This window comes from Macroventuria anomochaeta (genome assembly GCF_010093625.1).
Source record: "Macroventuria anomochaeta strain CBS 525.71 unplaced genomic scaffold BU25scaffold_42, whole genome shotgun sequence".
Lineage (NCBI taxonomy): Eukaryota > Fungi > Ascomycota > Dothideomycetes > Pleosporales > Didymellaceae > Macroventuria > Macroventuria anomochaeta.
In genome coordinates, this window is record NW_022985403.1 from 274,620 (window position 1) to 300,773 (window position 26,154).

The 26,154-nt window shown below is 51.6% G+C and overlaps 7 protein-coding genes across 7 annotated transcripts; 4 read left to right on the forward strand and 3 right to left on the reverse strand.

Annotated features, from left to right (window-relative positions):
* Positions 1 to 3,790: 3,790 nt before the first annotated feature.
* BU25DRAFT_480226 (uncharacterized protein) lies at positions 3,791 to 9,532 on the forward strand (the record flags this gene model as incomplete). The annotated part of the gene is made up of 2 exons (XM_033711045.1): positions 3,791 to 8,704; positions 8,757 to 9,532. 2 exons carry the CDS (start codon positions 3,791 to 3,793, stop codon positions 9,333 to 9,335), a joined length of 5,493 nt encoding a protein of 1,830 aa, XP_033556990.1. The 3' UTR covers positions 9,336 to 9,532.
* A 1,622-nt stretch (positions 9,533 to 11,154) lies between these two features.
* Positions 11,155 to 11,954, forward strand: BU25DRAFT_415045 (uncharacterized protein). The gene has a single exon (XM_033707447.1). It carries the CDS (start codon positions 11,360 to 11,362, stop codon positions 11,570 to 11,572), a length of 213 nt encoding a protein of 70 aa, XP_033556991.1. The 5' UTR covers positions 11,155 to 11,359; the 3' UTR covers positions 11,573 to 11,954.
* Positions 11,955 to 13,339: 1,385 nt separating this feature from the next.
* Positions 13,340 to 13,633, forward strand: BU25DRAFT_351535 (uncharacterized protein; the record flags this gene model as incomplete). The annotated part of the gene is made up of 1 exon (XM_033703364.1): positions 13,340 to 13,633. A coding segment is annotated over one exon (294 nt), but the record flags the coding sequence as incomplete, so codon positions are not given.
* Positions 13,634 to 13,892: 259 nt separating this feature from the next.
* BU25DRAFT_462657 (S-adenosyl-L-methionine-dependent methyltransferase) lies at positions 13,893 to 15,228 on the reverse strand (the record flags this gene model as incomplete). Its single annotated transcript, XM_033710536.1, has 8 exons — positions 13,893 to 13,926; positions 13,982 to 14,148; positions 14,197 to 14,449; positions 14,503 to 14,640; positions 14,689 to 14,917; positions 14,968 to 15,053; positions 15,102 to 15,136; positions 15,190 to 15,228. 8 exons carry the CDS (start codon positions 15,226 to 15,228, stop codon positions 13,893 to 13,895), a joined length of 981 nt encoding a protein of 326 aa, XP_033556993.1.
* A 58-nt stretch (positions 15,229 to 15,286) lies between these two features.
* Positions 15,287 to 17,714, forward strand: BU25DRAFT_415049 (putative cytochrome P450 monooxygenase). Its single transcript, XM_033707448.1, has 3 exons — positions 15,287 to 15,802; positions 15,863 to 17,073; positions 17,123 to 17,714. Exons 1-3 carry the CDS (start codon positions 15,595 to 15,597, stop codon positions 17,237 to 17,239), a joined length of 1,536 nt encoding a protein of 511 aa, XP_033556994.1. The 5' UTR covers positions 15,287 to 15,594; the 3' UTR covers positions 17,240 to 17,714.
* A 682-nt stretch (positions 17,715 to 18,396) lies between these two features.
* On the reverse strand, positions 18,397 to 20,676 carry BU25DRAFT_415051 (cytochrome P450). The gene is made up of 5 exons (XM_033707449.1): positions 20,647 to 20,676; positions 20,185 to 20,593; positions 19,530 to 20,136; positions 19,262 to 19,473; positions 18,397 to 19,203 (listed from the first exon to the last, which is right to left on the reverse strand). Exons 2-5 carry the CDS (start codon positions 20,398 to 20,400, stop codon positions 18,493 to 18,495), a joined length of 1,746 nt encoding a protein of 581 aa, XP_033556995.1. The 5' UTR covers positions 20,401 to 20,593; positions 20,647 to 20,676; the 3' UTR covers positions 18,397 to 18,492.
* Positions 20,677 to 23,908: 3,232 nt separating this feature from the next.
* On the reverse strand, positions 23,909 to 25,702 carry BU25DRAFT_377298 (FAD/NAD(P)-binding domain-containing protein). The gene is made up of 4 exons (XM_033704140.1): positions 25,068 to 25,702; positions 24,473 to 25,000; positions 24,215 to 24,410; positions 23,909 to 24,157 (listed from the first exon to the last, which is right to left on the reverse strand). The coding sequence occupies exons 1-4, from the start codon at positions 25,488 to 25,490 to the stop codon at positions 23,976 to 23,978; spliced, it is 1,329 nt and encodes a 442-aa protein (XP_033556996.1). The 5' UTR covers positions 25,491 to 25,702; the 3' UTR covers positions 23,909 to 23,975.
* Positions 25,703 to 26,154: the final 452 nt, after the last annotated feature.

A 26,154-nucleotide genomic window follows, 5' to 3' on the forward strand; every position in this document is an offset into this window, starting at 1 on the left:
GGATGCTGCGATTCGCGAGAAGGAACAGGCGAAGGAACAAAGAAGGAAGAAGGTATTGAGTAGGTCTGGTCAGGATGTTGAGAGTGGGATTCCGCCGGATGGGAAGAGGGAGAGTTTCTCGAGGAGTGCGCCCGAGCCGAAGGCGACAAGTGGCGTGCGTGCTTAATGTTGTTAGACCTTAATTTATGATACCTTTCTCTCGTGAAACTTCTCTCCAGTATGGAGTCTGATGTTGCTGGCCTTATAGTGTTGATGGTCGTGCCGGTAATGCCTTTCCCATCGAGGCCGGCGCCGTCACTGAGATATGTCGCCTCTTTTGAAGTCGAGAAAGTCGGACACAAGCAACCAACCAACCACAACCTCGAAGTAATTTCTGAGCATTGAAGTAAGAGTCGCTAACGACAATCCCCAACTCTGGGCCCCTGAAGGCAACCCTTGTTGCTCTGGAGGTATCGTTGCGGCGCTCTGCACGACTCACTACTTCAGGGCCTCTCGGTTGCGCGAGAGGTCGCCAACGCTGCAAACACCGTTGGGCACGGGTTTACTGACTTACACAGTACTATCAGAGTATCCTTGAACCATTTGATGTGTTTTCGCGTATCGCAAGGCGTTGTAGTGGTGGTGGAGACGATTTCTTGATCATGTTAGCGATCGGTTGCAAATGCAAAACATGTGCCCCAACCAACCTCCAATGTGCCACATTCTGGACCACAAACTTCATCAACCATCAAGCACCTCATACATTACAACTCACCCGAAGATCGGAATCGTTTGGGTTTGAATTCGTTATCTTTGCGGAGTTGGAAAAGCTTGAGGGCCTCCAAATTGTGAACGTTGCAGTACGGCCGCTCTCATGTTGCAGAAAAGACCGGACGCAGTCGTCTCAAGCCTCAGAATTGTTGGGCAGCAGTCAAGGAGGCGTTACACGTCTTCGAGTAGTTAACGAGGATACACAAGACTAATGGAAATTTGGCCTTCAAGCGACTGCTCTCTCCTTAGTATTAAGCACCTCCAGGCCTCACCATCAGACTGAGAGTTCGTGGCTGCTGCCTCCCAGCTGTTCTGCAACATGTGGGGGCCCACTGAGTATCGGTCGCTGAATGCTTCGAACGGTCCGCCAGCATGTCCTCGTGTTCGCGAGGTGGATTGCTGGATTGTTGCCGCAAGGAGGAACCTCTTAAAGAGTTGCAGAGCCATTTGATTCCGACGCATCTTTGTTGTCAAGCATCGCGGATTGTCGATGTGCATCATATCACGTCGAAAGGGCCACGGCAGGGTTGACCACGTCTTTCACAAATACTGCTGAAAGTATTCCTGCATAAGCTCTGCCAGCCCTCTCTCTGACGATATTCTTGGTCGACGACGGTCATCGTTGCAGCAACGGCATCTGGTCGGGTATCCGATCACCATAGCATACTGTAGGCTGTTCGGGACCTGGATCGTCTGCAAACATCCAACCAAGACCTCAGCCATGCTCGTTGCAATCGCAACATTCGCACGGTCGCTCGTCGCAAATTCCACGGTTGTTGCAAATCATACCACTCCGCTCTATGATCTTCAGCTCCACGGACCCTTGCAGCTCGCCTTTCTAATCTCGATGCGTGCACCGCAAAGTTTCGGAAGTCTGCGTCCTTTGCTGCCAGCGCTGGACGATGCGAGGAAGCTGATCCTGGAACAGGAACAGGAACCGGAAATCAGGTCCATCCGAATCCGCGCGCCTAAGCTTAGTGAAAACTGACATCATGTCCGGTCATGGATACCGCGACTTTCAGATGCGAAAATATACCTCTCCTTTTCTCATGTTCTGGCGCTTTGCCCTGTCGCTTCTTCATCTTGAGATGTTGGCACAATGGTTCACTGTGTGTAAGTGTTTCATCAGGAGCAGGTTTCTTGCTGTGCAATTGTATGGTACACTGGTGGTTGATGGTACGCTAGGCGCTGTCATGTCCGCACGCGTTCGATGGTCGAGCGTCAGGTTCAACTCAGGGCTCAAGAGGCTGGGACCGTCGCCTGCTGATTGTGATTGGTCAATCGCACTGCATACCAGAGGATGCAGTGCGTCACGCCTGTGCTGTAATTGTAGACTTGTACTGCTGTGAGACACACTATTGCCTGTCAATAATGTCAACATCGCATCTTGTACCAGTCAGACGTGCAGCAATTGCTTGCCTCAGGTACCGATACCACACCGCTTTGTGATTTGAGCGCATCTTCGAGTACCAGTTCATCGAACGCGCAATAACGTTGTACCACGACTGCTGCTGTACGAAGAACACAGGCCACTGCTCGTATCTGTATCGACGCCCCGTGCGTGCCCGCTGCATACCGCACCGGCCGCACGTTTCCCAAGTGATCCAGCAAGATGGTCAGTGTGATGAAACTTTCGGCGCTGCAGTTAGCGCACCCATAGTTGCGATCTCAACGGCCTCGGGCCAAACGTCGCGTCTCGCGTGTTCTGAACGGTTCCGCGGTACGATCCAACGTCGGATGGCTGCTTGCGCAGGAAGTTTTATCTATCCTCAAGCCAGGACGTCGACGAAGTCCGGGGTGCATTCCGCCTCAACTCGTTCCTGATCACCAGCAGTGCGCAGGGACGTCAGGGCTTCCCGCTCATTTCCCATCCCGCAGTCTGAACTCAATCAAAAGTGCGCTGCATCCAAGGAACATGGAAGGTGCAGATTCGCAGCGGGGGCCGCGTTGTAAGCGAGTGAGAAACAAGGGTTTGTGCAGGGGTATTCCCCAACGCACTACGTCATGGCGACTTACATCACTTGGTGGATGCTACAACCTGCTTGGTCAACCGCACGGTAAGACCTGCTCTCTCTATCTTGACAGCCTCCGCGCGTTGCAGGCCTCTGATAGGAGCGGAATGCGGCAGCGTCAGGGATACATGTTTTCGATCGTTGGAGTTTTGAGGAGAGTGCTGTTGCGATGCCGTCGATCGGGCCTGGATCGTCCAGTGTGGAACGGGAAGACAGCAGGTTTCGTGTCGAGGTGTGGCTGACAGGGGAGCGGCTTATTGTTTGAGAGGGTGCGGCTCGAGATGAAAGAGGCCAGTTGATGTCTGCGGCGACTGCAGATGGTGATGTTGACGAATCGTTGCTGAGCACTCCAGGTCTAGATGCCATCAAAAGATACCTGTCAACTTTCCGTATCAACACGTTTCAGCCCACTTACCACCAGGGCCGTCTCCAAACTTGGCAGCCACTCGCTACAGCCATCGACGATGAGTCTCTATTCCAGTTCCCGCCACAGTTCCCCAAACCCTGTTGTAGCTCTTACCCGCGCGTGTCACCTCACTGAGTGGAGCTCTCTCATCATTGCTCCGCGAGACTGGAGTGTCGCCCCGCTCAAGGCTGGAGCAAGTGACGCAACTAACGTCTGGTTCGTCGCAGCCTGTCGTACACACTCCAGTCGTGGGCTCCAAAACAGGTTCTGCTGGCCCAGCTCTCCTTACTGTGGCGCGAGCTCCCCCTGTTACATGCCTCATGGAGCTCTAGAAGTCGACGTCATACTGAGGAATCGCCCATCTGTCCCATTTTGACCTCATAAATGCAAGCCTGCCTTGAAATCCTTGCTCTTTCTTTCCAGCTACAAAGACGTTCCATCCGTCAATTGATACATGACAGAAAACTCCTCCAACTCTTACACCTATTATTCGTTCCCCCCGACGCCTAATAGGAATTCCCCCCGTTCCCTCCGCTCACGATCTATCAGCAGTAACGTTTCTGCTACGAGTCAACGAACCCATACACAACCTACTTACGAATTACCCATTAACGAAATCAACATGCCTTCTCCCGCCGCAGGAAAGAGTGACACCCCCCGCACTCCTACCAAGCTTGGCAGGAAGCCCCAGCAGTCAGCTCCCAAGCTGAACAAGCCGCAATCGCAGGCACCAGACACACCTGACGTTTCCGAGAAGGCCCAGTCGGCTGTCGATGACACAAAGAACCAGGCACAAGACACTGCCGAGGATACCAAGGAGGAAGCGCAGGATACTGCCGAAGACACCAAGGATACAGCAGAGGAGACCGCGAAAGATACCCAGAAGAAGGCGGAAGATACTGCTGAAGACACCAAGAAGCAGAAGCAGGTAGAAGATACCGCCGATGATGCCGAGGACACTGCCGAAGACACAACCGGCAAGGTCTCCCAAAAGGGCGATGATCTCTCAGAGGCCGAGCCCAAGCCCATCGACGACGACGAAGATGAGGAGGCCGAGGAGACTGAAGACGACGCCACACAGAAGGCTGGTGACGATGCCGAAGACACAGTCGACAACACTGAAGATGATGCCACAGACACTGCCAGCAAGGCTGGTGAGGGCGCATTGAGCGGTGCTCGTGGTCTCGCTGGCCGCGCTTCAAACCTTGCGGGCAAGGCCTCCAAGGACCCCAAGGGTGCTGTTGAGGATGTTACTGAGCAGTCTCAAGACAAATCTGCTCTGGACGCCGCTGACGATGCAACCGACGCTGCGAAGAACACTGTTCAGGAGGGTCAGGATGCAGCTGAAGATGCTACCGACGATGTCAAGGACAAGGCCGGTGACGCAGCTGACGACGTCGATGACAAGACAGACGATGTTGCTGGCGACGTCGACGACAAGACAGACAATGTTGCTGGTGACGTCAAGGACAAGGCCGACGACGTCAAAGATACCGCGGAAGACGCAAAGGAGGGTGCTCAGGATTCCGCCGACGATGTCAAGGACTCCGTTGAGGACCAGGCCGATGGTCTCGATCTGAGCATTCTCAAGGGTCTTGAGGTTGATGAGGAGGGCCTCATCAGCAAAGACGGCAAGCCCGTCGGCCGCCTTGTTGAGGGCGACGCCGAGGATCTTGCTGGCTACCCCATTGGCGATAATGGCGAGATTCTCGATGACGATGGTGATCTCGTTGGTCGTTGCGAGCTCCTCCCTGAGGACCAGCTTCCTGATGAGCTCAAGAAGGGTGCCGACGCTGGCCCCAAGATGCCTCCTCTCAGCATCCTCAAGGACTTGACCGCCGACAAGACTGGTCAGATCCTGAACGAGGATGGCGACTTCGTTGGTCACCTCGTCGAGGGCGACCCAGCTGACATCCAAGGCAAGCAGTTCAATGAGGACGGCGAGATCCTGGATGACGATGGTAACGTCATCGCCCGTGCCGAGCTCCACCCTGATGCCGCCGACCTCGTTGACGATGACGGGGAGGAGGATGAGGGCGAGGAGGGCAAGACCAAGAAGGATGCCGATGGTGCTGTCGAGGGCGTCAAAGATACTGCTGAAGGTGCCAAGGACGACGTCAAGGACGCTGCTGAAGACGCCAAGGGCGCTGCTGAAGATGCCAAGGGCGATGTCGAAGACAAGGCCACCGATGTTGAGGATGAACTTCCCGGTGTTGAGGCGCTCGAGGGTCTTGAGGTCAACTCCGAGGGTGAGGTCCTGAACGATGATGGCGAAGTTGTTGGCCAAGTCGGTGAGGACTTCGAGGGCGATATCAAGGAGCTTAAGGGTCTCACCGTCAACGAGAAGGGTGAGGTCGTCGACTCTGAGGGCAATGTTCTCGGCAATGTCGAGCTCGCTGAGGGCGCCGCCGACAAGCTCAAGGAGTCCGCCAAGGACGCTCTCGACATCCGCATCTTGGACGGCCTAAAGGTCAACAAGAAGGGCAAGGTCCTTGATGCCGAGGGTGAGGAGATTGGTGAGCTTGTTGAGGGCGAGGTCAAGGACTGTGCTGGCAAGACCATCAACGACAAGGGCGAGGTCCTCGACAAGGAGGATAAGCCTATTGGCAAGGTTCAGGTCATTGCTGGTGAGGCTGCTTTCGAGGCTCAGAAGGAGCTCAAGGAGCGCCTTGGCGAGATCGAGCCTGAGGTCAAGGAAGTTGAAGTCACCCCTGATATCGATGTCCTCGAAGGTCTCAAGGTCAATAAGAAGGGTCAGGTCCTCGATGAGGAGGGTGAGCCCATCGGTGAGCTTGCCGAGGGTGACATCAAGGAGTGCGCCGGCAAGAAGATCAACGAGAAGGGCGAGGTTCTCGACAAGGACGGTAACGTCATCGGAAAAGTCAAGCCCCTACCCAAGATTATCGAGCAGCAGGTCGACCGGGCTGAAGATGCAGCCGAGGGCGTTGAAGACGCTGAAGAGGGTGCCGAGGACGCTAAGGCTGAGGCCGAAGATGCTCAGGATGCCGCCGAAGACGCTCAGGATGCTGCTGAGGATGCTGCTGAAGATGCTGCTGAGGATGCTGAAGATGACGCTGAGGGGGCTGCCGACGACAACCGACCACCTCTGTCCATCCTTGACGGACTTACTGTCAACAAGTCCGGCAAGCTCATCGACAACAACGGCAACATTGTTGGTGAGCTCATCGAGGGTGACGCTAAGAAGCTCTCCAAGTCTGGCATCACTGCCGATGCCGAGGGTCAGTTTTGGGACAATAAGGGCAAAGTCATCGGCCGTGCTCAGACTGTTCCCCAGGAGGATGCTGAGGAGGAAGCTCCTTTTGCTGGTCTTGAGGGACTCATCGTTGTCAAGGACGGCTACGTTGAGGACGAGAACGGCAACCGTGTCGGCCAAGTCGTCGAGGGCGACGCCAAGAAGCTCATTGGCCGTGCCGTTGACGAGGATGGTGATATCCTCGATAAGAAGGGCTCAGTCGTTGGCCACGCTGAACGCTACGAGGAAGAGGAGGCGCCTGAGGAAGACGAACCTGAGGCTGAAGATCTTTCGATCTTGAAGGGCAAGACTGTCAACAAGCAGGGTAACGTCATCGGCGACGAAGGTATACCCATTGGTCGCCTCGTTGAGGGTAACGCTAAGGAGCTCAACGGACGTCAGATCGATGGGAATGGTCAGATCTGGAACGATGCTGGCAAGGTCATCGGTCGCGTCGAACTCATTCCCGAGAATGAGCGTGAGTCCAAGCCTGAGGGCATCTTTGGCGGCCTTGAGGGCCTGCGTGTCGTCGCTGACGGCAAGGTTGCTGATGAGGATGAGAACATTGTCGGCGAGGTTGTTGAAGGCAATGCTAAGCGCCTCATTGGTCTCCGCGTTGACGAGGATGGCGATATTCTTGACAAGTTCGGTAATGTCAAGGGCCACGCCGAGCCTATTGAAGAGGAGGAGCCCGAGGAGGAGGCTCCCGAGGACCTCTCTGCCCTTGAGGGTCTTACTTTGAACAAGCAGGGCAAGCTTGTCAACCAAGAGGGTATCCCTATCGGCCGCCTGGTCGAGGGCAACCTGAAGGAACTTGCAGGCCGCAAGTCCGACGGCGAAGGCCTCATTCACAACGACACCGGAAAGGTTGTTGGCCGTTGCGAGCTGATCCCTGAGAACGAGCGCGAGTCCAAGCCCGAAGGTATCTTCGGTGGCCTCGAGGGTCTTCGCGTCGTTGCCGATGGCAAGGTTGCTGATGCGGACGACAACATCGTTGGTGAAGTTGTTGAGGGCAACGCTAAACGTCTTGTCGGCTTGCATGTCGATGAGGATGGAGACATTCTTGATAAGTTCGGCAATGTCAAGGGTCACGCTGAGCCAATTCAGGAGGAAGAGGAGGCTGCTCCTGCTGACTTGTCCAGCCTCGATGGCCTCACCCTTAACAAGCAAGGCTACCTTGTCAACAACGAGGGTATCCCTGTCGGTAAGCTTGTTGAGGGCAACCTGAAGGAGCTTGCTGGACGCAAGTCTGACGGTGAGGGTCTCATCCATGGAGACACTGGCAAGATTGTCGGACGTTGCGAGCTCATTCCTGACAACGAACGCGTCACTCGCCAGGAGGGACCTTTTGCCGGCTTCGAAGGCCTCCGTGTCGTCAAAGATGGATTCGTCGAGGACAATGACGGCAACCGTGTTGGTCAGATCACCGAAGGTGATGCGAAGAAGCTCGTCGGTCACTCTGTTGACGAAGACGGTGACATCATTGACAAGTACGGGAATGTCAAGGGCCATGCTGAGCCTTTCGAGGAAGATGAGGCTGAGGAGGTCGACCTGTCGGCTCTTGCTGGCTGCACCGTCAACAAGGCCGGCAACATCGTCGACTCTTCCGGCACCATCCTTGGCCGCGTCTCCGAAGGTGACCCAGCTACTCTCGTCGGTAAGAAGGTCGATGGCAAGGGCCAGATCTGGGACAATGCTGGAAACATCGTCGGTAAGGCTGAGCTCGTCCACGGCGCCTCATCCGGACCAGAGGGACCATTTGCTGGCTTCGACAACAACACTGTCGCCAAGGATGGTACCGTCCAGACTGCCGATGGCTCCATCATTGGTCGTGTCATCGAGGGTGACATCAAGAAACTCACTGGCCACCACGTCGATGAGGACGGCGACATCAACGACAAGAACGGCAACGTCATCGGTAAGGCCGAGCGATGGGAGCCTGAGGAGAAGGAGCGCCGCATCAACCCCATGTCTGGCATGCGTGTAAACAAGGAGGGCGAGGTCCGTGACGAGAACGGCGATATCATCGGTCGTCTCACTGCTGGTGATCTTGGTCACTGCGCTGGTCTTGAGATCGATGACAATGGCTACGTCATTGACAACGACGGCAACAAGGTCGGAGAAGTCACTCTTCTGGAAAACATCCAGGAAGAAGAGGTTCCCGAGGACGAGACCGACGAGGAGAGGCAACGTCGTGAGGACTCCGAGCTCGCTGACAAGATGGCCGCCATCTGCCAGCAGACTCTGGAGCGTGTCCAGCCTGTAATGAAGCAGATCACCGAGGTAAGTGCCATCCTGTGTCTTTCCTTCATACTAAATACTAACGTATTGCCAGCACATCGAGAAGGCCGACCGGACACCTCGCGACGAGCTCGACGAGGAGGAGCTGGTCAACAATGTCAAGCCTCTCATCGAAGAGGGTGGCCGCATCCTGAACGAGTGCAACGGCTCGCTCCGTGGTCTCGACCCCGATGGCCGCATCGCTGCTCAGGCTAAGGGTCGTCAGCAAACGGGCGAAGCTTCGCCCGAGGAGTACAAGCTGGCCGACTGCTTGAAGGAGCTTACGTCTTCTGTTGTCACTACTATCGACAACGCAAAGAAGAAGATCTCCGACATGCCCCACGCAAAGAAGAAGCTCAACCCTCTCTGGGCTCTGCTCACCGAGCCTCTCTTCCAGATCATCGCCGCTGTTGGTCTGCTGTTGACTGGTGTTCTCAATCTTGTCGGCAAGCTCCTCAACGGCCTTGGTCTTGGTGGACTGGTCAACGGTCTTCTGGGTGGTCTTGGAATCAACAAGCTGCTCAGCGGCCTTGGCCTTGGTGGTCTCTTCGGTGGTGACAAGGACAAGAAGAAAAAGAGCGGCGGCGGCGCGAGCAACATCCCTCTCGTAGGCGGCCTGCTCGGTGGCAAGTAAACGTTGCGTCGGACAGACGTGAGCGGTACGATGTTGATGATTTCTGTTGGCTTAAAATGATACCACACACCATCGATACGAGGGAATGAAACCTTTAGTTCTGGCTGGAAGATCGGGGGGTTTGAAGGTCGGCTCTGGAGGTGCTCAGACTTGAGATCGATGGCTCGGATGTATAATGTTTTCAAGCGTCCTTGTTGAAATGTCCTGGGCTTAGTCCCAGTTCGATGTCAGCTCTTCAGCAAACTTTTCCTTTGTAACACACCATCTGCTTAGCGAGCGTTGCTTTTGCATGAACAGCTGTTGTATGATTAGTTCGAAGTAATGAGATCTCTACGCTTCAACATTTGCGTTTTACCCCGTATTCTAGTGATTGCAAGCTCTTCTGCCTCGCAACTCTCTGGCATCTTGCCCACAGACGTTGCTGTGGTGCACACAAGTTCCAACTGCTGCAAAGGCGCGTTGAAGTACCAGGTGCCTGGTCTGGCGCTGCTTGAGGGCGTTGTCAGGGAGCCCGAATTGCATGTTGAGGTGTGGAGGTGAAGGGTTGTGGTGTTGCAGGTGCAGATGCAGCATACGTGACGGTGGGTGAAGAAGGAAAGAGCGAAATCGCGCGACGCGACTTCTGTCACCTCACCAAATCGCACCTTCTACACCTCAATAACCCACTTCGCGCAACAATGACACATTCGCAGCCCGTCAAATCACAGCAACACGATGCCCCCTGTAGAGCGACACCCGGTCACCCGACCCTTTCTTGAGGGTTTGACTGCGTGACTGGCAGAGACCAGTGCAAGTATGTGGCAAAAGATGGACGGTCTAACTGCATCTCGGAGATAAGCCATGTAACCACTGAAGAAGCCCTAGACGTATTCGGAGAAATACCAGACTGACACCGCATAGTGTCGAGCGTAACCACCACAGCTCACCATTCCTTCGACCACCAGCTGAGATCCGTAATATCATCTATCATTACGTCCTATGTGGCGAGACGTATGAAATTACTAAGGAGAAGGTCACTATGCTCTCCGTTACACCACATACATCGAGTCAACGTCAATGTCAATATGCGCTTCTTCAAGTCTGCTGCGAGAGACGAGAAAACTTTCTGTCTGTCCCTTGCGCGCAACAAGTTCTTCTTCTGTCACGGTTTGGGGTGCTCCTGCCTGCCGTACCTCACCTCCATGAGAGTGACTGCCACGTCACACTAGCGTTGTTTACAGCTACTCACCTATATATACTGTTCGTAGCTTCACTCAATACAACCTCAGTACAATCTTCGACTTTTTCCTTTGCGTACAGTTTTTCACTGAACTCTGACATCTTCACACAAAACCCCTCGGCAACAGATTCTAGAGACATCTCTCAATTAGACAAAAAGAACGCATCAAGAACATTAAGCTTGCGCTGAGGCTATCTAGTGAGCCGGGCCGTAGGTTTCTGGGCTTGGATGCGCAACTGCATGTTGAGAAGAGGGACGATGTCACTAAATTCAGCTTTTTGAGGGCGCTGCCTGAGTCGGAACATATTCGGGTCGTCCTCGTGGGGAAAGAACGTGGTATTGAACGAACTGACAGCCAAGCGGGAGAGGCAGTGGAAGAGCATATCTGTAAGCTCTGATCCGCTGTTGAAGATGTCGTGATCAACATTGAATAGAACAGTTGGGCACTAAATTCATCTCGCCTGGGTGGACGGCTACTATCAAGAACAGCTAACACTCGTCAATCTTAGCATAAGTTGAAATTCTGGTCCTTTTTGACTTCGTTTGACCTAAATATTCTGCAGAGTGCGCCTTCACCTACCATCGCGCTAAGTACCTACCCTGACATCGTTGCCTCAACCGCACTAACTGTCGCAGATTCTTGCCTTGTGTTGTCAACGCGACACTTGCAGCTCAACCTCAACGACAGCACAAACAACACTAAAGGACAAAGCATGGCGTCACCACTCCAACAGCCTCCCGCAACCGACTGTAAGAGCAAAGATGCCATGTAAGTGTTCCTCAGTCTAGTCAGTACAGAGAGTTTATGCTGACCCACGAATCTAGCACCAAGCGTAACCCACGCGAGTCGCCTCTCCTTTGCCTTCCTGCCGAGCTCGGATACCGAATCTATGAGAACATGCTCTGCGAAGAAACCGTTCGAACTCTTCAAGTTCACCGGCGCAACCTGTACGAAAACGAGGCCGAGGCGCCATGCAAGCCAGACCTTGCTCTGCTACAAGTCAGCCGCCAGACTTAATTCGAGACCTCAACACTACCGGTAGCCCACAACACTTTATTCATCGTTCGGCACCCGGACGAGACTCGCTTCTTCACGGCTCTTGCAGATACGCAAAAGTCTGCGATCACGTCTCTCAAGCTTGAGTTTGTCTGGTACGGCCCTGCCCAAGCTGGCCTCGCTTTCTAGTTCGGGGATATTGATGTATGTTGCAGTTTTAATAGTCCTCATTTCAGGATCTTGGAGTCACTGACTGGCCTGAGGACTATCCACCTGAAAATCGTGTCTGTCTGGGACAATCCTGTATTCGCGGAAGATTACTGTTGCGGTACTAGTCGGTCCATACGAGACCCTATTACCCTTACTTAGACTGTTCTGGATTAGCACGTTCCAGAGTCAGTATATAGTCGTCTTCTCCTCACTAGATAGCAACTCAGCGCAGTATTCCATCGACCCGATAGTCCTACGTTGTCGTTTACCGTAGCTATCAGTATTCTACAGCGGCCCACGCCGCTACAATTACGAACATGCTGGGGAAATCATTGCGGACCTTGTGAGCTGCTTGCAAGATCGAGTTGGTGATGATGTGGGTGTCAGGGTTTACTATCTCCAGAGTGCTAAGCGTGACGGAAGTCGGGCGCAAGGCGAATACGTCCCGAGTGCTAAAGAGGACCATGAATTGGTGGATGGAGATCTCTCAAGTGGCCACCCCGCCAATCTGGATAGCAACTGCGTTATAAGTTAAGAGGTGAACATGAGGGGAAGCTGATCAAGGGGAGAGCATTCATGTGCGGCACTTCGGTATGTATAGCCCTTCAACAGTGTCCTGATTGAGGAAGGCACTGAAAATCCCACGACGCATCTAACCAAGTCATTGGTTAGATTCAAGCGACACCTAATATAGTGTCATCATTATCATGAGGAGCCCTCAAGATCTCCAGCGTGTTTGTGTATCTGCAGGTGAAAACATCATTCGCTTGCTGGTGGAGGTATGGGACTGGTCAGATACATAGTGACAGTGCTTCCCTTTCGTAAATTATGGACGTATGAGCGTGGTGGTGAGCCCTGGATAACATGACGTCATCTTGCCGAATTGGTTCATCGTGGCCACGGAACTTCTTCATCGACTTCGCACAACTAGATCATCAAGTTAAGAAGCTCCACCAAGACACCACATCCATTCCTTTTTTTTGACCGTCGACAATCGCTGCTAAAGTCCTTTCCCGCCGCGCAGCCCAACTGCCGCTACGATTATGAGAACTGCACTTGTTTTTCTCCTCATCTCGAGTATCTTACTTGGCAACTTCATCTTGTTCTACTTCCTTGGCATCCCTAAGCTCTTTCAGAAGCTACTCAAGAATAATAGAAAGAATCAAAGATCCAATACGAAACAAGAGTGGATCGAGATGCAGAGCGACGTACAGCAACGCGCTAAGGAGCGCAGGCGAAAGGAAGAGAAGTTGAGATGGGAACGCAACGCAGCGAGAAAGAGGAGTGGCTTTTATGCAGAGCTCGAACAGGCGTACAACAAGGCTTAAAGTGTGCAAAGTAGCAATGCAGATAGCTTGCCGGGTACCGCCAGGGTTTGCGTGCGACATGATCGATGCGCTCTTGGCACCTACCTTCACCTTCGATGGCGAGCAGGAGCTTACGGCGGGTGGGGGAAGACCCAAACAGCATCAGTAACAAAACGGCTCCTCGACCATAACCGGCCCAAGTGATATCAACATCAACAACATCAGCATCGACACAATCATTCATTGCGCATTTATACAACGGTCACTCAAATCAGCTGCCATGGCTCCCAACGACTTCCCCACCGACTCAGAGCTCCTCGTAATACTCACTACAGTTGGAGGGATCATCTCACTTCAAGTCCTGGTCGTCATAACCTGTCTCATTTACCGCAACTACAAAGACAAAGCCAAGTGGCGTCGCTTGAGGCAACAAGGCATTGTCGTCGTCAACGGCCCCGCACTGTATTGGACGGACGACCAACCGTTACCGCCAGTTCCCATCGATACCAATATGGTACAGGCGCAGCAAGCATCTCGAGAATCACGCCACGTTCACAACACCTGACCGCGGAAGCTTTCACGAGCACAACAGCGAACAAATACGATCTGATGATGAGCTCGAACGACGGAAGATCACGCCTGAAGATATGCAAAGGATGTTCATAGCTGATAGGATACTGCAAAAGGATGGAATTCAGTCACCATGAAGATAACATCATAACAAATCTAGGATCGCGTCCACGCTATCTCTAATGACGAATCGCATACAATCACCTCCAAGCCATGGCAAGGTTGGCACCTTGACAGAAGACTCCTACATGCCGCTAGTTGTCAGGCTTTTGGGCCCATACGGTGTGACTGACTCAGGGGTCAGCGTAAGCCTGAGAAATAATACCACCTCAGTAGTACTTACAATTCTTCCATTAGATGCACCGATCTATCCCTCAACGCCTCTCTGATTTGCGCAATGAAAACGTGGACCTCCTCCGGTTTCCAGTTCTCAACCCGAACAAGCAATCCCAGCAGTGCGGCCTCTAGGAGCTCCTCTAAGTTCATACGGAATATACCGCCAACTTGTTTCTGGGAGCTTGTCAGCGCCAGATTTTTGCAGGCCAAAACTGCACTGACCAACTTCTTGTCTCTTGCCCAAGTACCGATTGGGACTTTGCGTACGTCGTGCCGTACGTTGGTGAAGCCAGCTTCTTCGACCCACCCTTTGAGATGTTGGCCCGGTGACCCGTGGCGCCCAATCTTGTCGCAGGCTGCATTGAACACACGGCAAAACTCAATCACCTTGTTGTCATCCTTTGCGCTCCCATCTTCACTGTATGCCAACGTGTTGAAGTCTTGCAGTTCTATCCAGCCACCCGGAGCAAGGTTCCTGGCCAATCAGCTTCAAAGACTGTGCAAGCAAGTTCGAGGGTTCCAACTCACTCGTAGGACTGGCGCAAGAGTTTCGGCCAGTCTTGTATGCTTCCTAGCATATAGCGGCCGTGAATAAAGTCGAACGGCTCCCGAGGTGGCCATGGGCTCTCAACATCATCGATCTCAAACTGCACATTTGGCGGTACCCTTCTGACTTATCAGCTGCAGAGAATGCTCACATCGCAGACACTTTACCATTTTGGCTGTATTGGACTCAACTCATTCCCAATCACTGTCGCGTTCGGGAATCTGTCGCCCATGTCCATCGCCCATATACCAGTCCCGGTCCCAATGTCAAGTATTCGGATTGCTCTATCATTTGAAAGCTCGGTGAGGTGCAACTTGTCGTCTAAAAGCAGTAGACACATGTGATGGCTCATGTCCAGCCTATCCTGCTCTTTCTCGTCGTTGGGGAAGTTGTACGCTACGACCATCAGCCAAGAATTCGATTGTGGCGGGGCTCTGGCGTGCAACCTCCTTCACGATAACTGTGATAACGCCGCCCATTCTCCCACTTGTACTTCTCAACGCTGGATGATAATGATGTCGCATAACTCTGTCTGCGCAACAATCAGACTGTGTTCCTATATCGTAGCCAGAGAACATACGCGTCGGTCTCATCATAAGTCGAATCTAGATCTGTCTGCAAATGTTCAGCACGCTCAACTGTTGGAAATAGGCATCATGTGCGCTTACGTCGACAGGGACAGTGACGGTGGGCTGATCGTCACTCATTGCGAGAAGTCGATAAAAGGAGGGTCAAATGGGCCGCAACAGAAAGCGGGCGGTGGAATTTAAGTACTGGAGCAACGGGGATTTCATGCAACAGTGCGGCGTAGTAATCGACATACTTGTGCTGGTGGTTCTTCACAACCTATGGTGTTGACAGGTGTAGGGACCAACGCGGAACCTCCGCCCCGCACGGCCTAAGTTAGGGACGGGAAGGCTCGACACGGGAACTTCATCCAAGACGGCTGTGCCGAAAGTATGACCCCACTCCACACGAGGCCGTGATTGCATAACAGCCCTTAAAAAGAGGAAAGCTCTCATGATGTGGGATTCACAGACGATTACCTTTTCCTCGCATTCCTTTGGCTCGTTATGTCTCTTCTTGCGCAGTTGTACGCACTATGGTGGCTGCTACTAACTGCCATCTTTGTTCTCTATTTGACGGGCAAGTATCGCAAATACAACCGCCTTCGGCATTTTAACGGTCCTTTTGGTACCGGCTGGTCCGAACTCTGGCACTCGTGTGTGATTCTCAGTTTTCACTCACATCTCGCATACAAAGAAGTCAACGACAAATACGGTGAGTGGCTCGATTAGCGCTGTGGTAGTACAGCAACGTGGCGTGCTCATATTTGCATAGGTCCTATCGCACGAGTCGGACCCAATGAACTGGTCACTTCGTCGCCGGAGCTGCTCGCGCATATGAACGCGGTTCGTTCGCAGTACACTAGGTCCTATTGGTTCAATACTGCCACTCGAGTTGAGCCTGGCAAGGACCATGTGTTTAGCCAAATTGATGAAGAGAAGCACACCAAGCGTAGACAGCAGATGGCTGCTGGCTATTCCGGAAAGGAGAACTTGTCTTTGGAACCGGACATTGATGGTCGACTAAACGAGTTGCTCAACTTAATCCGCAGCAAGTACATCTCCACTACCGCAGGGTCGAAGCCAATGGATCTTGCGCGCAAGGTTCAGTACTTCACCCTTGATGTCATCAGCACTATTGGCTTTGGTGAAGCATTCGGCGACCTCCAAGCTGACACTGATTTGAACGACTATATCAAGTCAGGCGAACAGGGCCTTTCGGTTGTTGCGATATCCGCTGCGCTCGGTTTGACGAAGTATTTGCAATGGCCACCCATCGCACGCCTACTCGGACCGTCAGAGAAAGACCAGAGCGGCTTCGGCAAGATGATGGGCGTAGCCCGCAAGCTCATCGACTCACGGCTTGAAAAGTCAACTGAAGGTCGCTCTGATATGCTGGCTTCCTTCATACACCATGGTCTCTCCAAAGAAGAGCTCTTCTCTGAAGCTGTACTACAAGTCCTTGCTGGGTCTGACACTACTGCTACAGCTATCAGATCAGCTATGCTCTACCTCATTGCTCATCCGCGCGTCTATTACCGTTTACAGGCTGAGGTGGATGCTGCTGTACACTCAGGGGCGGCTCCCATCGCAACGAGCATTGTTCAAGATACCACTCTCCGAAATCTTCCATACTTACAGGCCGTCGTTCGAGAAGGCCTGCGCATCTTTCCTCCCGTGACCGATGTTGTCCCCAAGAAAGTACCAAAGGGCGGCGATCGTGTCACTGTCGAGGGCAAGCAGTACTATCTCCCCGGTAGCACAGACATCAGCTACAATGCTTGGGGTGTGCATCACGACAAGGCCATGTTCGGCGAAGATGCCGATTACTTCAGACCTGAGCGATGGTTGCCTGAAGAGAACAAGACTAACGAGGATAAGCTCACTGCGATGCGGCGTACTACTGAGATGATCTTTGGGTACGGGAAGTATCAGTGTCTCGGGAAGTCTATCGCTTGGCTAGAAATTACGAAGGTTGTCTTTGAGGTGAGTCGATCATTTAGTATATTCGTCAACTATGCTAACCGCTTCAAAGTTCATGCGTCATTTCGATTGGGCTCTTGCTCAGCCGGACAACCCTTGGAAATCTACAAACTATATGGGAATCTTTGTACAGGAGCAAATGTGGGTGCTTGTCTCCGAGCGTGACTAGATCGAGATGGAAAGATCCATTGCCCGCCTAGAACATGGCGTTTGAGATCGTGTCGCTTGAAGTATGTTTCGCCCATCTCGTTGTGTATTACAATGCTAGTCTACCAGCACGAAGGTATTCCTTAACGCCACTAGTACGTGAGGCTGTTAGAGTTTTGATCTAGTTCCATGGACCAGCGCGTCCAACAGTCAGTATGCCTGTAGTAGTACGGTACAGCTACGGATCATGTGGGGCGTAGGAAGCAGTGAATGTGGTCTCCGTAGTCATAGAAGTAACGTAGTGAGCAACTCCTCCGTAGTACTTTGACGACATACCTGAGGATCTATCGAAGGATAATGTTGCGGTATCAGACTGCTGCAATATACGTTGCACATGAGCCTCAATACACACGGTTGTAACGGGTCATGTTTAGCACGTTTCAAGCCATGTATATATCGCCACCTCCTAGCTAGATATCAACAGAACGCAGTATTCCATCGACCCGATAGTCCTACGTTATCGTTTACCGTAGCTATCAGTATTCTACAGTGGCCGTTGCCGCTACAGATAAGACTTACTAGGAGTTGATGGATGCCCCGTGGCAGTGGTGGCTCAAAGTAGGCCGCGCAAAGTACCTCATCGTCTTCAAAATGGCTTGAAGATTCCTTTCCATCCCATCTACCAGCTGCGAGTAAGAGCACTGCTTCAGCTCCGCCAAACAAATGATTCACGTGTGACTGCAATTCACTCTCAGGGTCAACTGTTGAAGCTCTTCTACTTCAGAAAAACTGGCTCAAGCACCTTGACAAAGGCAGACCAGGTGGCAGCTTGTGAAAGGTGGGATAGGCAAGACAATGGGTTAGGAGACAAGCCAAGCAATTCACTCTTATGTGTGCACTATACTCAAATGGGAAATCTAGCCGTACTACGACTTACTGAGCGTAAAACGTCTACTTTTGATCAACTGGGCAGCAACAGCACCAAAAATCCACCTGTAACGTACTTATATGAGCTTCATCGTACCGTCTTACTGACTCTTGAACGCGCTGGCATGGGCAGATCAATTCGAGTTTGAGTCATTAAAATCGAGCCGATGTTGTATCACGCCTCTAAGAATAAGTGCGCGGGTACTTGATGGAGCGTGGAAAAATTATGGACAACGAAGGTGTTTTACTCCGCTAGAACTTAACATGAGACCTGCATCATTCTAATCAACCTCGAGACAGTCAAGACCCTCTCTACAAACACACCTGAAAACCGACCAAAGGCAATCTTTATGGCGCCGGAGCGAGCCTAACGTAGCACTGGATCGGGTTGTGGGTGAGCTGCTCGATAGGCTCGTAACTATCGAGGTTGTCGGGAACCTTCTGCAGCTCAAAGTGCCATAAGATCAGAACTATCGCTAACCTCAGCTCAAGGTATGCTAGCTTGCGTCCAAAGCAACCGCGTGGACCCGCACCAAACCCCAGATGTGGACCAAGCGTTGCATCAAAGACTTTACTACCATCAGCCTCAGTTTTGAGCCAGCGGTCGGGTTTGAAAGCTGCCATCTCCTCGGCTGATGTCTCGTCCCAGGCGCCGATCTTGCCACCTCCAGCACTGTGGTAGGTAGGGGAGCGAAGCGAATCTGGAATATTGTGTGACGGTTTCAGTATGCCTGCAGATTGACCTAGCATTATGACTCTGGTTCCTTTCGGGATGACGTGACCCAGGACGACGGCGTTCGTTGTGCTTGTCCGAGATGTGATGGCAGCGGTCTGACTGCAACGCACTAATTCTTCAATTGAGGCATCAAGATAGTGGACAGGAGTTGTGGTGATCTCGTGAGAAGTAGGGACGCGCCCTTCAGCGAAGGCTGCAGAGTAGGCGTCGCGGAGTTCGGTACGGAGCTTGGACTGGACTGTGGGATGGCCAGCGAGCCACTTTAGAGACCACATCAATGTGGTAGAGGTCGTATCGTGTCCAGCGACCAGAAGACCGAATATCTGCGTGGAGTTAGCAAATGTAAAACCCTGTTTGATCTGGCGTAATAAAAACACATACCTCTGCAATCATGGGCTTGGAGTAGTATTGAGGCTTCTTGCCTTCCTTTGCAGCCTGCTGTGACTCCCTGTGTAGCATGTGGTCCACAGCGTTGAATACCTTGCCCTGTTCGCCATTGATGTCGTGCATCCTTCGCTCGGCCTTTCTGATCTCATCTATGATCAAGTTGTTCTTCAGCTTTACCAGGTTGGCAAATCGGTATGGCAAAAACCCTAGAGGTAAGTTGTTAGTCTTCGACCTCCGGCGCTGAAATAGGGCCGCAACTCACATCCATAGATTCGAGGGAATGGTGACTTCAGTACCCCTTCGAACGTGTCGGTGAGCCGCAATATGGCATCAAAGGTTGGCGCCCGATCTGCTTCGGGTATGTCCAGAGCACCATCGGGGTGAACTTGGATAGATTCTGGTTTGAGCGAAGACAGCAGATCGATCTGTCTCATCGTGATGGTCGCCGTCTCGCCAGTACCGAACATAGCTGCCCAGATTGCTTCGAGCGCAGAGTGAGTGATGTCAGGCTTTACCAGAAAGGGATGGTGTTCCGGCCCAGATAGCCTCATCTTCTCCTGCCATAGTTGGATCAACTCCATGAAAGTCTTGTGAAGATGAGGACCAGTGACACCATGGAGGAACGATTGCGACATGAGGTCCTGCAGCCATTTGCGCTGCGACTTGAACCGATCATCGTTTGACTTCAACGTTGAATGATGCTCACGAGCGAGACCGTAGAGAAGATCGCTGATCATATCTGGCTTGTCGAACTCCTTGCCTCGACGCATCAGGATATCTTGTGCCTCTTTGAAATCGTTGATGATGACTACTGGCTTTTGAAACAAGTAGAAGAAGACTTGGACGATCGGGGAGTTGTGCCTATGGTTCTGTCGAGTGTCAGTATGTCCCAAATCAGAAGCGAACCTAATGCTCACATGTCCCTCCATCCAATCGGTCACTGCCTTGCTGTGCTTGAGATGCTCCAGCATGTCTGGAAGGTCACCAAATATCGATTTCGTGGCCTTGGTGTTGTATGGTATGCCCGTGATCGGCTTGGGCAGAAGCCACCTGTAGAAGACGTAGGCTCCAAAGAAGAGAATACCGCTGGCAATGGCCAGTGACGACGGTTGAGATGGTACCATATTACTCATGTTGGCTGTAGGTGAAAGTTCCAAGCTCTGTTTGTATGGCGTGGGAATGATAGAATCAAAGTATTTCTGCTAAGTCAGAGGGCTCTCGTCTCTTACGGATGCAACGCTAGGCGTATGCATGAGTTGCTTTGACGGAACGTCTTGTCGCATGTAAACACCTGGATATGCCTTGATCATTTGAAGGGCGAAAGTTCTGCTCCTATCGATTTAGGAACCAAAGTGATTGGCGCCAAATTAGGCCCATACCTGAAGCTGCTAATGCTCCCGGACTTGCTACTGCTGACACCATCAGATTCTATGACACAAGTCAACCACAAATTTACACACATTCTCGACGTTGTGAATGGACGAGAAATGACATGCCAGATCCTGCCCAGCCCTTGACATCCTTAACCTTGCAGAGAAGCATCCGCTATCAAGCCAGCAGTTCGTGCGGGTCAGCAAGGAATCTCAATTTGCTCAAGAAGGAAGTCTTGCACGAAGTATCTTCAAGCTGACAAGGTAGTCAAGATATCTAGGCACCAAAATTGACGCCTCGACATTGCAAGGATGAGAATATCGAAGCTTCCATTCCAACGTACCAGTAGCAAACGCCATTTCCGGGCGTACATTACGCTGGTCGAACAGGTAGTAGGAAGGAGAATTGATTTGCGATGCAACTCTGCTGTTAATGCGAGGATGAAATGGTATGTTACATGTGGTCATGACTCTATTTTCGAATCTGTGTATGTCTTGCTGACCAATACTTGGACGCTGATTCCTCGCTTGCACTCCGCTTCAGCCACGCTTAGCTATCACAAAATCAGCAAGAAGTCTCGGCAGTTTCGCATCCGCAACCTAGACGTCTGGGTTACATCGAAATGGGAACCATCGGGAGCGCTTGCCGCTGACAGTCTTAAGAGATGACTAGAAGCTGATATCGCAGCTGATAATGTCTGTTGGCAACACGAGGAGCGGTACGGTTTGCTATGAACGAAGAGTTCAACAGGGAGGTTACTTCGGAGGACGTATCTTGTTGCTGCAAAAGTTTGTACTCGAACGACGACGTCGCAACGAATCTTGTTGATGACTGGGTACTTTACTTAGCAGCTGGAGTCAGGTTGGATCTACCACTAGGCCGAATCCGTCATAATACAGGACTGTTTCCCTTACAAAACTGTAACTCAGATAGGCACCAAGGAAACACACAACACTTGTACCCATTGACAAATCCCGCTAAATGATGACCCCCGCTAAATGATCACCCCGCTAAATGATCACCCCGCTAAATGATCACCCCGCTAAATGATCACCCCGCTAAAATGCCCCATCCGTCAGCATCTACGGGCAACTGACATGCTATGCTTGTTATCCTCCGAGTCTTGGAGCCAGGGCCTTCCCGTTGCATCGACTCGACTTCGCACCGATGCGCTCCGGTTCAACGTGTTGTAACCCAATTCCCAAACCTCGACTGGTGAAGGATTGACCGAAATATTACGCAAGCTCTTGGACGATTGGCAAACTGTCATTCCCGTTGCTGCTTTCAGAGTAATACATCGTCGTGACACATACAATGTAAGGAGAGGGTCTTTGTCGATGACGATAGACACTGCCTTACTCAGACAGACTGTCTCCAACGGCCGACGCTACGAGCTGTATCGCTGAGTTCTTGAGTACTCAGACAGACGAACCATCCAGTTGTTTGCGTTTCTCCCGGACGGAGTCTTTTGGCTTCTCCCAGACCTCAATCACTTCCCCCAATCTCCCATGAAGGCCGTACAAATCTTTAGTTCCCGCGTTAGGCTGGCTCTGAAAGTACTCCAAAAGCGGGAACCCCATTCTTTGCTCACTTCAACGGAGTCTGACGGCGGCTCAAAATTCTCGAACGACACTCTTGCTTCTTGCAGAAGGTTCTTCCTCACACCCCAAACCACAGCTTGCACACCGCGCAGAAACTGCTACATGCCTGGCAGATCGACAACCGTGCGATGCAGCAGCATGGCCGCGCGGGTAAACAGTCCAGCAGTAACCAGCGAAGGTAGTGACGGAATTAGCGTGAGGCAAACATGGAACAGCCCAGCCAGGAAGAACGTCGAATAGTCGCCAGCCAGGTGATCGCGGAAGTGGTTCTCCACAAGCGAAATAATGCGTTGACAGTGCACGATACGAGGCTTTGGTTGGTCGCTTCACCTGTCAGGTAAGCTTGAGGGTCCAAAGGCCGCAAAATGAAAAGCACGATCACGTCGCGGTGTATACTGTAAGCTTGAGTAAGCAAATGTTGAAAGGTATGGAAAGGCATCAGAATTGCCCCAGAAAAGCCGTTCCCGGTGTGATATTTCCCTCATTTCGCAAATGTAGCGATAAAGCATCTTGCCAGTCTTGTAGACTCTGGTATTGTTGAACACGGATGCGCAGGTTGTCCTTATACCCTGTTCTTTTACGTCAAAATTGTGGTTTATGACGGCTTGCTGTAAGATGGTCAAGTCACAAGCGGTGTTCAGAATACCAGGCGTGAAAAGTGGACGGTATGAGGAACTTGTGAACGGTTGACCAAATATGTTGACATTCTCCACGAAATCACCCAGTGGTGCGTTGCCCCTGTAGAACACGCGAGATGTCTTTGAAGGACGACGCTCAAGCCGTTTGTTATGCAGATTTGCGATTATACTGAGCTTGTCAGAGTTGCGCTCGTGGAATTGATGGAGATACTCACTTCCCGTAGCAGTAAACAACCCACATACCTGTAAAATATGCCTGGATCTCTTGTTTGTCTGTTGGAGTTCAGTGTACTGTACGCAAAATGAAGAAGTTGAGGGTTGTACTGCAGTTGTATTGTATAAAGCTACGAACAGTATATGTAGGTGAGTGGCTGTAAACAACGCTAGTGGGAAAAGGCAGCAACCTCCCACCATGAGGTGAGGTGCGACAGGGCGTTAGTGCAGGAGAGACCCCAAACCGTGACATTATCCGTAGTGAATGACAATTTCTCCTCAATTCGAAGGCGATCAATCATGTCGTAACCTAGGTTCCGATAGATTGGTGCCGCCTCGTCTCGACTAAGGAGGGCGCTCGCCATGAACAAGTGTCATGGTTTAGGGTGCTACTGTCTGTCGTACCTCACCTGCCATATGAATAACTGTCGCAGTACAGTTAGGTCAGCACAGTAAGGTTGGGTATAAACGGACCGATATGATACTCCGTCAAACAATTGTAGTAACACAACAGTCTCATGGTCAAACCTCCCTGTCCTCAGACTATTTAAACACACAGCTTAGTTCAATACAACCTTAGTTCAATCCTTCAATATTTCCGCACACGTGTACTGATCACTCACGATTTATCGCGACAACAAGACAAGTAAGCCTTGTGCGGTCGGAAGCGATGCTCGATTATTTTCGAGACGGTAGCGTCGTCGCGCTTCGACGAAGAACAACTCCTGTAAAGTTCAAATCGGAACTGCAGCTGAGACAGCTTCAGAGCTTGTCAAAACAGGCCAACGACGATCTTAAGAAAAATCTTCATAGGTAGTAAACAAGTCATCCCAGCAACTATGATCCGTATTATAATGTTGTAGACTGATTGGCAGTAAAGTCATTCTACAGCCCAAGTCCAAATGGCAACCCTCTAACATATTTGTCCGTATATGGCACGCCTCTTCGCTCAGCAAACACTTGATCGATGTCTTTGTACATATCGTACCCGTTCATCTCTTCGATGGTCAACTTGTTCGCTTCGTCCTCTACTTTGTAGTTGGAGAACGTTGTGTTGCTGGAAAAGCCTGGTGATACTTGTCAGCAAATGCCATATTATACTTGATCATAGCAAATACACTTACCAATGCGTTCATTGATATTGTATGCAGCCTTGGCAGCGGAAGACTGAACTCTTGTGGCGCGAGGGAGGCGGACTGTTTCGTAAACAGCAAGGGACTCTTTCACGTCTCCAGTAAAGTAGTCCTTGCTGAAGAGTATGCCCAGTGCCGCTGCATCTTCAATGGCCATACAAGCTCCTTGACTTTGATGGGGCATCATCTACGAATCTCGGTCAGCTTGTGATTGACTCGGACCAGAATGGAAACAGAGAAATCACTCACCGGATGACCAGCATCTCCAAGTAATGCAACAGTGCCCTTGACAAGGTACGGGTAAGGCTGGTGTACCCACAAACGCCAAGGCTGAATTTCTATGCCTATAGCAAGGTGAGCCTTCACCTGAGCATCGAGCTCAGGATACGGTGCAAGAAGCTCCTCAACCGATAGATCGGCACCTCCCCAAGAGTGATTTGCATAATCACCTGCTGAGCGAGGGAAGAAGCAATAGTAGGAGAGGAGCTCGCCGCCGTTGCACGGCGAAAGCACAATCTTGTCCCACTTGCCCTCTTGACCACCCCAGTATTCAAGTGCGCTGTTGAGCGAGTAGTCCACAAGGCCAAGTTTTCTGGCGTCTTTTGTCAAGACATTGGCGTGTAAGCAGCTAGACTCAGCAGGTCGTTTCTCAGGGTTCAGGCCAATGATTTTTCGTGTTACGGATCCAATGCCGTCTGCTCCAACAATCAAGTCATGTTGACTCTGGGTGCCGTCCGTGAACCTGATAGTGCCGGATTCTAGGTCTATAGTTTCACACTATAGAATTTGTCAGCATTACTTCAAAGATGAAGTTAGACGTGTCTGGCGTGGATTGGGTGCATACCGCGTGATTAACTTTCAACTTTGCTGGAGCTCCAGCACCTTCTTCCTGTAACGCACAATCCATAAGCATTTTGTGCATATATTGCCGATGGAACATGTTGTAGACGTATCCCCATCGCTCTTCGTAATCGTCAAGATCATAGACACTGACGGGCTCGCCAGTTTTCCAATCCCTGTTGATGAGCTTCTTCAACACCACGGGATCGCCCTTCTCCACGTCAACACCCCATTCGTGCAACCAGCGGGTACCATTGGCAGCGCAAGATACCGAGGCTCCAGCCTCTCCAGCGAAATCGTGACGCTCATAAATGATAACATCGTGACCGGCTCGACGTAGCGCGATAGCAGTGGCCAAACCACCGATACCGCCTCCAACCACCCCCACGCTCAGTCGCCTCCAGCCAGTCTCGCTCAGGGATACCATTATTGTTTTTCTTCTGTATCACAAAGCCAGGAAAAAAATTGGATGGATGCTCGATCTATGAGGTCGCTTGTCGTGAAGCGAGAGAACCAGGCGTTAATGTTTTCGAGACGATGTCTTTTCAGTGAAATCTTGTGACCGACTTGACTTCACAATTTCAAGACTTGCTAAACTTGAAATATAGATTTGAGGTATGCGATCACGAGTACACCGCATTCTGTCGAAGGCTGGCTGCCTGCGGAAATTCCTGTACGCGCGATTCGATAAGCTGAACTCCAAAGATGCGGCTAGCGGCACGAGCACTTTTCGTGAGCTCTGTAGCGGATGCGGACTGTATGTTGTGAACCGCATCGTATGCCACTGATTGGTTGATGTGGCGGTTAATGTACAATAACCGCTACACCCACAGCTCGATCGGCTAATGCACCTCTGCATCCACATTACCATAACGGGCAACGAGTGGCTCCGAGCTCACGGTGTTCATACGAAATACCGCTGCAATTAATGCGGGGGTTTCCGCGATGCGTAAGAAGAGGGGAATAAGCCCGGTAAACGTACCTGTTCGGCACAGTATCCTCGTAGTTGAATGATGATACTTGCCGCCTTGACCACCATAGTTAACCTGATGCATAAGCAATAGCTCTGTGAATACGATTATATATCTTGG

Bases quoted from the DNA above. Each gene is read 5' to 3' on its own strand.
- BU25DRAFT_415049 (XM_033707448.1), top strand. From the start codon at position 15,595: ATGTCTCTTCTTGCGCAGTTGTACGCACTATGGTGGCTGCTACTAACT. The intron at 15,803-15,862 runs GTGAGTGGCTCG...ATATTTGCATAG, and splicing joins AGAAGTCAACGACAAATACG to GTCCTATCGCACGAGTCGGA. The intron at 17,074-17,122 runs GTGAGTCGATCA...ACCGCTTCAAAG, and splicing joins TTACGAAGGTTGTCTTTGAG to TTCATGCGTCATTTCGATTG.
- BU25DRAFT_415045 (XM_033707447.1), top strand. From the start codon at position 11,360: ATGCTGACCCACGAATCTAGCACCAAGCGTAACCCACGCGAGTCGCCT.
- BU25DRAFT_415051 (XM_033707449.1), bottom strand. From the start codon at position 20,400: ATGAGTAATATGGTACCATCTCAACCGTCGTCACTGGCCATTGCCAGC. The intron at 20,137-20,184 runs GTGAGCATTAGG...GACACTCGACAG, and splicing joins CCGATTGGATGGAGGGACAT to AACCATAGGCACAACTCCCC. The intron at 19,474-19,529 runs GTGAGTTGCGGC...ACTTACCTCTAG, and splicing joins ATTCCCTCGAATCTATGGAT to GGTTTTTGCCATACCGATTT.
- BU25DRAFT_377298 (XM_033704140.1), bottom strand. From the start codon at position 25,490: ATGGTATCCCTGAGCGAGACTGGCTGGAGGCGACTGAGCGTGGGGGTG. The intron at 25,001-25,067 runs GTATGCACCCAA...CAAATTCTATAG, and splicing joins AGTTGAAAGTTAATCACGCG to TGTGAAACTATAGACCTAGA. The intron at 24,411-24,472 runs GTGAGTGATTTC...CGAGATTCGTAG, and splicing joins TTGGAGATGCTGGTCATCCG to ATGATGCCCCATCAAAGTCA.